We start from the raw sequence: 13566 nt of genomic DNA, 5'->3' as shown, positions 1-13566 counted from the left end.
TTGGGGGTGCCTTTGGCATACGACAAAACAGAGGGACCGGCAGTGGTGTTGACCTTTTTAGGGATTGAGTTGGACTCAGTGGCCATGACCTCATGCTTGCCGCACGACAAGGTGAGCAAACTGGTAGGATTGCTGGAGAAAGCGGTGGGGGCCCAGAAAATGTTGCTGGTGGAAATGCAGAGACTGGTGGGGCATTTGATTTTTGCATGCAAGGTGGTAGCCCCAGGGCAGAGTTTTTGTAGAAACATGGCGCAGTCTATGTCTGGAGCAAAGTGCCCACATCATGGGGTAAGGGTATCAGGTGCAGTTCGGGAAGGCTGCAGGATTTGGCTGCGTTTTCTGGAGAGTTTTAATGGGGTGTCCATGTGGTTACAGGGGGATCCGGTATCATGGGAAGTGCTGATATTTTCAGATGCATCAGATGCGGGAGGGTTTGGAGTGTTTTGGGGAGGAAAATGGTGCACAGAGAAGTGGCCATTGCGGAGGTTGAAGGAAGGAAGGGAGGAGCATAGCATTTTTTTAATTCTTTCCTTTGTTGGTTTCAATGGAGTTGTGGGGGGAAGGATTTGCAGAACAAAAAAGTGAATTTCAACATTGACAATGAATGCATGGTTTATGTAGTGAACAGGCAGTCAGCAAAAGATCAGAGGGTGACGAGACTGATGAGTGTTCGTTCTGCGTTGCATGGAATGGAATGTGGTGTTTAAGGCAACTCATGTACCGGGGAAGGATAATGGCATCAGTGATGCATTGGATTGGCTCCAGGAGCGGAACAGAAGGGGCAGCGGATTCCGGAGGAGCTGTGGAAGATAGGAAGATGAGAGCGCTTTCATTGGTGGAGAGTTTGCTTGCCCCGTCATCTAGGGAGTCATACAGGAGAGCATGGGAGGATTTCATAAAAGGGGGAGCTCGTAGTTGGAAGGGTAGGGGGGATGCGCAAGAGCGGAGAAGGGATGATGTCACTAACTTCCTATTGGGATGCATGGATAAGGGTTGGTCTAAGGCAACTATAACCGGGAAGATGGCAGGGATCGCTTTCTATGGGAAATGGTTCTGGGGTTTTCAGCCGAGCGGTGGAGAAATGGCGACCAGAATGTTGGAAGGATGGGCAAGGTAGAGTAGGAGGGAAAATGACAAGAGGAGACCGGTATCGGCAGACTTACTAGCCAGGTTGTGTCAGGCTTTGTGGGGGGGTTTGCTGGTCGGCCTGGGAAGGCGAGTTGTTTGCGACTTGCTTTATGTGGTTGTTGTTTGGGGCTTTTAGGGTTTCTGAGCTGGTGGAACGAAAGAGTGGGGTAAGCGGACTGCGTTGGGAAGATATTTTACGGAGTCAGGGCTGGACATCAGGATTAAGAGGTCCAAGACACATCAAAAAGGAATGGGCTCTTGGGTTTTGCTGGGTTGGGGGAGCAAGGATTTGTGCCCAATGCAGGGAGGTTTGGCGTGGAAGGAGATATGCGGGGGGAGGACTGGTTTGGTTTTTCAGCATGAGGATGGGGCGGCAGTATCAGCAGCGCAAGTTCTGGGGGTGCTACGAAAGGTGTTGGTAGCGGTAGGGGAAAAGGCGGAGGAGTTTGGAATTCATTCATTTAGGATGGGTGCAGCATCTGAAGGTAGCAGATTGGGCTTATCGGAGGATAAGGTGAAAAGTTTGGGAAGGTGGAAGTCCGGGAAATACAAAGGGTACGTCGGGGATTTGGGTAAAGGTGACGTTTGAAATAAGGTTTTGGGGAGTACAGGAGTGTTGAATATGTTGGGGTGGTTGTGATTTGTAAGCGATATTGTATTTCTTTTTCTGATGCTGCTTGGAAGACAGGGGAGATGCCGCAGATTTGGATTGTAGGCCACTCTGTTGTTAAGTGGGAGGGGAAGGAGGCAGAGAAAAGGGGTTTTGGCAGGCAATTGGGTTGCAGCTGCAAAGTGGCATTGGTAAAATGGTCCGGTTTAGGGGGGCTTCTCTGGGATCAGTTGCTGCGTATGTTGGCGGCGTTGAGGGAATGCTTTGGGTCTCCAGACGGGGTGATCATTCATGCAGGGGAAAATGACCTTGTAAGAGATACAGGTGTGGCTCTTCTTAGAAAAATGAAAAGGTATTTGGTATGGGTTCGGGAAATGTGGCCCCAATCATGTGTAGTCTGGACTAAGTTGTTGCTGCATAGAGTTTGGAGGGAAGCGAGAAATGAGGGAGCAATAGAGCGGGCAAGGAAGGGAATAAATAGAGAGATGGAAAAATGTTGTGCCTCGGCGGCGGTGAAGGTTGTGGAACGCAAAGAAATAGTTAATGAAGGATTTAAGATCTTCAGAGAGGATGGTGTCCATTTGTCAGGTTTCGGGAATAGTTATTATCTGGCGGATTTGACCTTGCAGGTAGAAGCGATAGTAAGGAGTTGGAAGTAGAAAAAAGTGGTAGGGGTGGGGCAGAAAGAACACCTTGGTGGAGGGTTTTTCTGTTGCCGGGGGCATGGCCTCTTTAGATTGGGGGAGTGAAGCACAATGGGGGAATAGCGCGGGAAAGGATGGGGGTGGTGCTGTTTGCAAAAATGGGCTCCCCCGGGGGCACAGGTATTGAACCTGGAGGTGCATGGCCACGGGGTGAAAGCGGGACGCCTTGAGAAGATGGTAAGGAGATGGTAGGGACCAAAGGATAGTTGGGGAGGAAGTGGAACTATTTATTTATTTGTTGAAGAAAAAAAGTGTTGAATTATTAAATTGGTTGTTTAAAACATTTTGTTAGTCTGTAAGGCCATGGGAGCCAGGTCAGCAGTTATTTGTGAGCTTTGGCCTGTCGCATTAAAGCGATCTTTTCCACTACAAGCGAGTCTCTGTTTTTGTGCAGTAAGCCAAAAAGGCATTGTAACGTGATCAACACTGAAGCACTGTTGATGTTTTTTTTCAATTGATAGATGTAAATGAGGATGTTGTAGAGAACATGGCCATCGTTGGAAGTCTAGTTTAAAAAATATATATTTCTGAGATCGAGAGTGTAGCTACTTACAGATTACAGAGAAGAGATTGTTGTTAGAATATACAGTTGTATTTCCGGCTTTCAAAGAAATTCAGAAACTCTGGATTAAATCCCAGAGTAAACTGGGAGCAAAAATCGTTGACATTAAAGTTACTTTCTACTAATGAAGTATTAGGACCGTGGAAAAAAAAAATCCTTGCAATTCACTCTCTTCACGTATCTGTAATAGGAGTAATTGCATCGAGAACTTGTCATTTACTCATTGAATGTCATGAATTGGAAGAACTGAGGATTTTAACATCGTGTTCATAACGTGAGCTTCATATGTGATGACATTTTTCTAAACGATTTTTTGGATGTCAACCATCGCTTGTAATTGCTACTGAAATATTTTGTAATTTTGTATTTGAGATAAACAAAAGGATCATGTCAACCATATTATTTATTAAATAAATTAAAATGTCTTGGCAACAGTTGCAGATATTGGCCAGAAGATGACTGTGATCGGTTTCATAATGAAAACGTGGAAATTGCATTTCATAGGAGATTAATAAACATTTCAAGTGCACATTGACATTTCAGGGCTAATGCATCACATTGTGGCAGTGGATTACTGGTGACACATGCATATATTAAAGGACTCAATGTCTACAATGATGCAAGACTTTAATGTGAGCACATTGTATTTCTGCTCCACCACTTGTTGGGCCACAGGGACATTAATGAAGAGCAAAGTAACAGGTTACTTTAATCAATGAGTCCACAAAGACTGATTGTACAGTGCTCAGTGATTCTTTTTTCTTGTCCCTATGTGATAACACCTGTTTCAGCAACTTTCTGTGCCTTTCTCAAATCAGAGCATATCTGTTCATTATCATTACAAAAAAAAGATATTTTCGAATTACAGAAAAATAATATCATTGAAAATGAAAGCAAAAGTGAAAAAGTACCATATTACATACACATGTCCACAAAGAAACGTCAATTTAAATGTAAATATAGTTAAAAACAAAACATATCAATAAAATATCAAAAGGACCACGATTCGGGATGGGGATCAGGAAGGTTCAATATGTGTTAGAACACAGAAAATGAAAACTACACAAAAGGAAGAAAAAAACACATAAGAAAAATCAGTAAATTGTGTAACTCATAAGGTAGTACATATTTGCTCACATTGGTCAGTTCATAGTGGATGCTGATAGTTCCAATTTCAAGTGCTAATTAGTGCATATTTGCTCACATTGGTAGGCGGTTTGTTTGTAGTGAATACCGTTAATGTTCCAATTAACATCTCTCAAATCAACTTGATATGTTAATAGAGATAATTGCCCCAGACTCTTTAGCTAGCCCTTCTTAAAAGAGTCTCAGCTGTAAAGGTACTTGTCAGAAAAATAGAAATGTTCATTAAATGTAACGATAATTCAGTTCCGAACTGGTCTCATTGTATCTCTTACCCTTGGTTTGTGTCCATGAATATTCTGCTGTGGTTGCCAACATATCAAAGTCCCTGTGCCACAACAAGTGATGTAGCAGAAACACAATTTGCTCACTTTCTAACGGAGTATAGGAACTCTAGGTCTGTGTGTTTCACACACTAATGCAACACTTTTAAATTAAATGGGATCTTGGTCGCAGAGGTTTTCAAATTGATATGGCCAAAAAGTTCCTCATTAAAGTCTTTCTAAGACTTTAATGTGCACTGCCGGATGGCAGCTACCGCCAACTCATCGAAGAGGCAGAGCAAAATAACAGTGGATTCCAGTAGGGGTTTGTTAAGCCAATGAAATGGCTGGTGAAAGTCTTAGGGCCACAGCCTGCAGGAAGACCCCCAGAGAGGAAAAGCAATTGGGACCTTTCCCAAGAGAGCTTGATCTCATTGAGAGCTGGAGACATTAGGCACTCCCCAGCTTAAGAGAAAACCCTCCTTCATACTTGGGTCTGAGTAGCGTCATTGTCAAAGCAGGAACAAATGTGGTATATATTTTGTGTGCACACCCTTCTGTCGCCATCACCCAAGAAGGCCTTAAAACGATGCAGGATTCTGGTAGTAAGCAGATTCAGTGCCTAGAAGGTGGACTGTCTGTCAAGGTGGTAACTGTTCTGACTGTCCCCAGACTACCTGGGAGCCATAATTTAGGGCTGGAGAGAAATGTGAACACCCAGTGTTTGACACTCATGTTACCAGGCTTTATAGACCGCATATTTATGTAAGGATGACCCCAGAGCCTTGGCACATGTCTCAGCAGCAGTACATTGCATTCTTAGATTTCAAAATGCATCTGGGCTTATGACTCGACACACAGGCATTTGGTGATATATGCAAAAACTTGTGGTCCATCGCCATCAGGGGAATATTCTATTGTGGGGGATCTAAATAATGTGTCTTGAAGTGGCACAGTGGTTGTGCATTGTACTGAACGGTTTAAGCAGTTGCAACCTTTGGGTAAGAACAATGAGTACACAGTCTATTTGTATCATCAATAGAGCATTGCACTTTTTATCTCCGTTAGATGTGAACAGCCTGTGTGTGTCTCAGCAGTAGTGCATTTCACTGATAAGCGAAAAGACAGACTGCATGGAAATGTATTGTCACTACCAAAATCAGGCGATGCCACTAATAAAAAATGTGCCAAAATAGCCTTATATGTCACGATATCAGGGCCGTCCATGCTAAATAAGTACTTTTGATAGGTACTATTGGGGTAAATACACTGCCACAGATGATGGCAACTGTGCCACTTTGCAAAAACAAAAAAGTGATTGCTGGAAGGATTAGAATTAATCATAAACCTCTGACAATTGCTCTGGGCAACCCTCCAGACCATCGTTATTTGCCTGCCAAGCCATTACAGAAAGGGGAAAGACCATGTGCAAATCAGACTTCGCCACACCCCCAGAGGGGCAGTCCAGCCCCAACTGCTAGGTCACATCCCTTCTGCATGAGAACACAAGCATCCGGAGGCATGTTTCAGCCTCATTGGGTATCATTCGTGAGGGGTAGCTTGGGACTGTAGGCCTAGCAGGCACAGGACCCACGTCTGGGCAGATCTGTCCCACTTGGGGTGACACAGCAAAAACAAAAGTGATGGCTGAAAGGGTTAGAATTAATCTTAAACCTCTGGCAATTACTCTGGGCAACCCTCTAGACCATCATTCTTTGTCTCACTGATGATACCCAGATGAGGCCCAAACATGTCTGGTGATGCTTGTGGTCTAGTACAGAGGGGATGCGACCTAGCAGTTCGGGCTGGACTGCCTCTTTAGGGATGTGCCAAATCCTGATTTACATATGGTATTTCCCCCTTCTGTAATGGCTTGGCAGGCAAAGAACGGTGGTCTGGAGGGTTGCCCAGAGCAATGGCAGAGGTTAGGATTAATTACAAACCTTCCACCCATTACCTCTTTTGTTTTGCAACTGCCCACCTTGCCCTCTACCCCCAAGTTCCAGACTTGTGCAACCCCTACCCCTGTGCAATCCCAGCAGGAAACGGGATATAATTTGTGGGTTAAGAGATGTCTTGTCTGATGTTTTTGAATTATGATTTGAAAGTAGATGACACGTAAATTACATACTGTTTGTGTAACAACTGCACATGTGATTTGGCACTTCATAACTACTTGTTTTAACCAGGTTCTGAACACCTCCATGTGTCGCACATCTTGCAAAAAGCAAAAGTTGAAGTGAATGAAGATGGAACAAAAGCTTCAGCAGCAACAGGTGAGTTTACCCATTTAGTTCTGAAATAATATGATTTATAGTGTTTATATATTTTTTTAAAGAAGTTTAGAAATAGATAAATGCATTAGTCTACTCTGCCCATTTCCCATGTTTTCTTAATTATTCCTTGCACGAATCCCTTTTTTGAAAATAATTTGCGACCCGATGCTTCTGCATTTCACCTCGAAAGACTTCATGTAACAGCCTGTTTTGAGCCATTGCAAATTGGCTAAGTACCATGTTATCCAACCTGCCTATATGCTGCCCCAAACACTCCCAGAAAAATTTCAACATTCCTTTACTTTTTGACATGAAGTCGGTTTGTGCTGTGCATTATCATGTCATGCTTTGAAAGTTGATAACTTTGTTGCAATGCACAGTACTGATTTCCTGGCCATGACAGAATCCTGTTTTAAGAAGCAAATCTGTCCCATCTCTTTTGACTGTTCCTGATGGATTTTCTGGAATGAGTGTCGACTGCCCCACTGGTGTTATTGGATGAGAAGTGTCACTTCAACTGTAGCCCATGTTATTACCTAGCACACTTGCTAGCACTCCTTGTGCCTAGTAGCATACTGCTCCCCAAATCGTAGGTCTGAATTTATTACTAAATTCCTAGACTGCATACTCTCCTGCCCCCCCTCCCCCCAAATCCTCCCTGATGCAGATTTGAAACAAGATGTTTGTAGTGGGGGCTGCCTGCTAACTTATGTTTTTCACTCAATAATTTAGGCTTGTGCAATTCACAAATACCCCTGCAAATAACCAATTGCATTCCGTACTCGGTTTTAGCACCGTAATGTTCAATTAAATTAAGAATAAATGGTCTGTCTCGGCTTGTCCGATCACAGAGGCAGACTTTTAATATTGCTGGTTATTTAATTAAATATAGATTAAGGGCCTTTAGTACCCGGTGGGGGAGTGGCAGCCCCTCAGCCAATGAGAAGGCTCAGAACGGGAGAATTACTAGCAGTAATCCCCACGCTTCAAGATTCCTCATGACTGGAGGTTGCATCTTCCCCAGCCTGGGAACGAGGTAAGTGTGGTTCCCCTCTCCCCTCCCTCCTCCCCATCCACAGAATTCCCTCTGCACCCTCACTTACCTTCTTTAAAGTCCATTTCGGGAGTAGGGGTGTCACGGTATTAGTTTTATGGCGGTACAATAACCTTCTTGCCAAATGACGGTATATCATGGTTATCACGGTATAGCAGGTGGAGTTAACTAATCTTAAAAAATATTTTCAGAAAAAGGTAATAAATTGTCAGATTTATCATCACAAACAAAATCAGGCACCTAGGGCCAGAATTGGGCTTTTCAACATACTTTCCACTGAAATGCCACCCCTCGCTTGCACCAAATAACACAGACACACGTGTGTAGAGGAGAGGTTAGGGGGAGAGCCCTGCTGCGACTGGCAATGCAAACTTAATAGCTTTTCTTAAGTGGTCATTTTGGCTTTTAGCTCCCCCACTGGCTACTGGTGAAGATGAACATATTGCCATATTGATAATCTGCATGCCACAGATCAATGGAGTCTGATGGTAGTATGTGCTTGTGCGCATACACACACTTGCACACGCACTCTCTCTCTTTACGTTACAGCCTTTAGTTTACTTGCGGGCCAAAAGGTGTTCAGTAATCACAGACATGTTATCCTTTGGTATGGCAGCAGGGAATACCCGCAGAGATGAGTTAATTTCGCGGTGTGACTTATTATGTATAAATTCAATGATAGAACCAGGGAAATCCCCCATTGTCATATGTTTAGAAAACATTATCCATTATAAATGTATAAACCCCAAAGCCACCAACCCAAAGTAAATCCTTTTCCTTCTTGGCACTATATTTATTCTTCCTATTGGTAACATACTGATTTTGTGTCAGGCATGTGTGGTTTACGGAATGGCATTAAAAACTGCTCCAACTGAAACTACTTGTACCAAAAAAAGAACTTTTTTTTTTTTACATTGCCTTTTTGCATTTGAACTTCTTTAACTTACCATTAAGTCAATGCTTTTTAGTTAACTTACGAATACACAGGCAGGATTCTCCAGCTGTAGCAAGGTAGCATTTTGAAACTTGTCTCTGCACATATTTAGCCTATCATGCAGGAATCTAAGGCGGCTGCAGAATTGGTTTTTCATGGCGCTCACTCGTTGATCGCCTGAGTGACTAGTGGAATTGTATAATGCACATTTTGAGCAATGAGCTTGCTGCTCAGTCACATGTCATCACTTTGAAATTTGGCCTCGACTTGCATTTTTTTTTAACCACATGGCATGGGCATCATGACCCCTCGCTGCGACAAAAAGTTTGTTTTGACAACTCTTTATCCCATTAAAGGGAGAAAAGTCACTCATGTGCGGTCTGAAAGCCCATGTCATTGTGTTACTTTTGTCAAAATGTCATAGCCAACACAGACACACCAAAGGTTTGCATACTGATCTAATACTATAGCTTGTTTACCATCTGCCTGGTGTATTATGAAGGTCTGATGTCGGAGTCACCACTGACCATGTAATCCTAAAGGGACAGCGCTCAGTGGGTGCTGTTGATTTCTTTCTTGATTCTTGCAATACATGTTCATTTGCCTTCTTAAAGAGAGGGGCAAAAAAAAAAACTTTGAAAATGACAAAGTTAAAATGCATATCGGCACAAATATGGCCTAGACCACCACCTCACCACAGCCCCTTCGTTACCGTTTTCCCCAGGTCTAAGTGCATTACGACCCTTGTGATGCGAGTTCAGAGGGAGGAATGCTTTCATGGCTGGTGTCACAAATTGAGAATAGACCTAAGAAATATTTTACCCCCATTGCTCTGGATACTTCAAATTGAATGTAGAATCTGTCCTGCCTGGTTGAGTCCAGTGCCATGTGCAGAAGGCAGGTAGGTCAAGGATCAAGCGAAGCAACAACTCTAGTGCCAATGTACAAATCTACACAGAGGACAGTGGGCAGGGGAGGGGGGGGGGAGTTTATTTACTAGCAGAAAGCACTGATAGGCCCAGTGTTCACACAGTCTGCAGCAGGGTCGGACCGGGGCATAAAATTGTCTCGGGCACCAACATAAAAGTGGCCCACGGTTGCAAATGGGAATTCATTCCTTTTGGAACCCTGTTTGAATAGTACCCAAAGGGGGAGATTTTTGATAAAATGTGATGCAAATTGTACATTTAAAAGAATATTTATTCAGCAACGGTGGTCAAACTATTAGCCGCATAGTGAAGTCACTCATCAAACTGGCCCACTTTGGCCAAAAATGTGCTCCACTCTGACCCAAAAAAACTGGCCCACGCAAGCATTTCATGTTTTTGGTTCGGCCATGGCCCTATTGCCCTAAAAGCCAGTCCATGCCTGGTCTACAGGGCTAAAGTTTTTGTGGATATGCATCAGAAGGGCATTCAGTTCATTTCCCCCCTTTGAATTCTGGGATGTGTATTCTCCATCTATCAAATTGGTGGGTAAACTACAAATCCCAGAATTCTAAGCTAATACAGAACTGGATGGCTATCCGATCCATGACCATGAGAAACTTAAGTTCCTTGAACTAAACCTTGGGGAGAGTAATTCGATATGCATTACTTTACTGGCCGTCTTTTTTTTTTTTTTTTTTTTTTTACAATTTGCACAGCCAGAGCAAGAGCTGTTACAATGTCTGTGTGCAGTAGGTCCTTAACTTACAGAACTAATGGCACATGATGCAGGGCCCGGCTGAATCGATACATTTCTGCTCCTGCTGGCTGAGTGGTTGCTAAGCAAAGTGCTGCTAGCTCCACTGTTTTGAAAGTCACTGAACATTTTATTACATTTGTTAATATACGAACAAAAGGAAAAATAAAATGCTCACTTTCAGTTCAGGCCCTCAGCTCACCCTCGTGATGTCCCTTTGGTCTTGCTAATTGCAAATTGAAAATCAGGACAGTCACCATAGAAGATCTGACCTGTAGCACGGAGCAGCAGGACTGTGTGAAAACGTTTAAAATCTGTATGCTGCCTTTCAAATAAATAATGCCTGAAACAAAATAACTTTGTTCTATTTTGCCCATGAAATCCAGGTCTGGCTGAGTCTATGAACTGGAGTCTCCGGTATGCTTATAGAGCCAGTCAGCTCATTGTTACCAACTATGCATGGGGAACACAAAGGTTCAGGCAGGGCAGCTTTCAACGCAATTTGACTCTACTGATCACAGAGAAAGAGCAGTCACAGCAGCAAAGCTGCATTTACTAATGTGGCCTCACTTTCCCTATGCTCTTGTCTGCCAAACAAGGCCCCCTTGGCAGACGGCACATCCAACAGTGCAAGACCAAAACTATGCAGCACTTGCTTACTGCAGCCTTTCCAAATCAGATTGAAAAGCACACTTAACGGTATAAACGGTATACCGGTATAAACAACTCGACGGTTATTATTGTTCAATTAAGTTGTTCACGGTATCTTTAACGGTATACCGTTATACCGTTACATCCCTATTCGGGAGCGGATGCGCTGTAAAAATTACTGTACCCAGCACATCCGCTCCCGATCTGTGACAGGCCATCATAGAAAGGATGAAGGGACTACATGGCGGCCATTTTTTTAAAACTTTTTTATATGGGTGCCATGGAAAGTGAGAAGGGACTGTGTAGTCCCTTCTCCCGTTTCCATGACGGCCATTTTTCTGTTTACTTTTTCAATGGCCGCCATGGAAAGCGAAAACTGACTTTGTTTCGGAACAGAAACAAAAATGCTTTTATTATCCCGGTCTTTTGGGCCAGGGTACTAATAGCAATAAGCCCCTCGCAAGGGGGCATTAGCACTTCAGGTAATGCCCGGGCCTTCGTTAACTATGGGCCCTGAGGCATTACTTGACGTTGTAATGCCAGCAATGAAGAGGCCAGAGTGATTTGGGAAGTCCCATTGAAGGATATGGCCAGCATAGAAATGGTGATGTCAGACATGTGGCCTATTGAACCAAGAACAGGCCTAAATCTCAAAGGAAAGAAAGTGGGCTTGAATCCCAAAAGTGCGAAAATGTGTGCAATGCATTTCATCAAGAAAAAGAAAGACATGTGGCTGACAATGCAGTTTTACTAAATCCTTTGAGAGCTGCACTTTTACTTAAATAGACAGATAGCAGTGTGTACAGTATCTTCAATGTAATACCAGGTTGTGCTCCAGTCATCTCAAGTGAAACCAAACTCACTGTAATTATAAGAAATAAAAGAACTTCCTTTTTCCTCATCCAAATGATAGTATGCTAAGAAAAGTGCTCAGTAAACTTTCAGAGTTTGTACATGGTTTTCTTATATAACTGCCCTATACATATGGACAGTCCAGAAATGATATTCATGTATTTTGCAACTGTGAGATTGAAGAAGAACATTAGACATGGATATAAGACCCAGGTGCCTTATAACATGTCACGTAAAATGTATTGTGTGTGATATTAAAAGCCAGTTCTTGCCGAATTTTACATGCAGCCGATCATTTCTCCTTAAGATGAACCTTAACCTCCAAGACCTTTCCTCTGCTGATTCTGGAGAGGGAGGTCTGGTTGTCGACCATCAAACAGGGCCATTGCTTAAAAATATAGAAAGAAATACACTGCCTAGATTTAAGCCACGGTGGAAACAGATAAGGCCATGCCTATTCTTTCAGCAGAAGTGACCTTGATGTCACAATTCCCATAAAATGTCCATTAGAGTTGCACCCAGGGCCATTACAGGCCATGAAGGGATTGGCGATGATAAAAGCGAGCCAACCTCTGGCTGATCACATGCTCAAGGGAAAATAAAACAGAAAGCGAATAAATAAAACACTGGAGTTTACTTAATAGAAAAATACATATTATTGTATTAAAGGGGCAGCGTATATGCCACAATGGTCATTCCTGACTTTTATTAAAGGTGACAGTAACCCCCTTTCAACCATGCTAAAATGATGTTTGTGTGATAAACATAACTAAAGCTATTAATAAAAAATTTATTTGGGCTTTCCCTTGATTCCGAGAGACTTGAAAGTTGGTGTCGAGGGTGAAGGCCAAAATTACAATGGGAACTATGAAGTGGCATATTTTTCACTGATGCCCCTCCTGAGTGAATGAAGAAAAAACATATCTTTGCATAGGAAGGGCGTGCCGACTTCAGATTACCATCATCTGATTTGCCTTAAAATGTAGTTGTTAAAAATATATCCATACATAGAAAGATTTTAAAAATGAGGGTAAGATTTTCAGACTTTTTTTTTAACATGCCGAGCCCACATCTCAGTTTGGGATGACCGTTTTCTCCTCCCACAGCTTTCCCAACTCACACCCCTCATCTCCTTGTCGTATTAGCACACAGGTGGGAGGTGGGTAGAGAAAACCAACCAATCCCTTATTGCGGGAATCATGACAAGTTTCTGCTGTCATTTTCCCTATAAGTAGATAGTTTGCATTAGGACTGGGCTTTTACCATTTTCCGGGAGGTAACCTGCTGCTGAACTCTTGCGAGAAACATCCAAGCAGAGAGGTCCCAAATCTTGCATTGTCGACAGGGACCAGGAGACATAGAAGCTGATTCGGACTCCATGGAGGATCCAGAGGGGACTATCCATGACTGACGCCCTTGCTGTTCCCTGATGCTCATTACAAGGCCTCTCCTGTAAGTAAAACTATCCCCAAAGCCATAGATTGTGTAGGCCCTGCATTGTCGAGCATTGTTTTATTATTTCCCCAAAGCAAAATATCCTGTTTGTCTGTGTAGATCCCCAGCCGATATAATTAAAATAAATCAATTAATTCCCCTATAGAAATCACGGGATGTGTTTTGTAGGCATTCAAAACTAACAAGCTCTTCCCAGTGTGTTTTGCGCCGGTCTAGACCTAAAGATTTGCCAAAAGAATTAATCCCAAACC

The 13566-nt window shown here is 43.0% G+C and overlaps 1 protein-coding gene across 1 annotated transcript in view; it reads left to right on the top strand.

Moving 5' to 3' along the window:
• SERPINE2 (serpin family E member 2) overlaps positions 1 to 13566 on the top strand; it is a 641152-nt gene that overhangs the window by 563408 nt on the left and 64178 nt on the right. The window contains exon 7 of the mRNA XM_069618158.1: positions 6600 to 6686. Coding sequence (XP_069474259.1) covers positions 6600 to 6686 — 87 coding nt within the window. The remainder of the gene's footprint in view (positions 1 to 6599; positions 6687 to 13566) is intronic.

This window comes from Ambystoma mexicanum, chromosome 10, assembly GCF_040938575.1.
Source record: "Ambystoma mexicanum isolate Mex_15411 chromosome 10, UKY_AmexF1_1, whole genome shotgun sequence".
In the NCBI taxonomy this organism is placed as follows: domain Eukaryota; kingdom Metazoa; phylum Chordata; class Amphibia; order Caudata; family Ambystomatidae; genus Ambystoma; species Ambystoma mexicanum.
The sequence above is the reverse complement of the archived record's forward strand: the minus strand, read 5'-3'. Positions and strand labels throughout refer to the sequence as shown.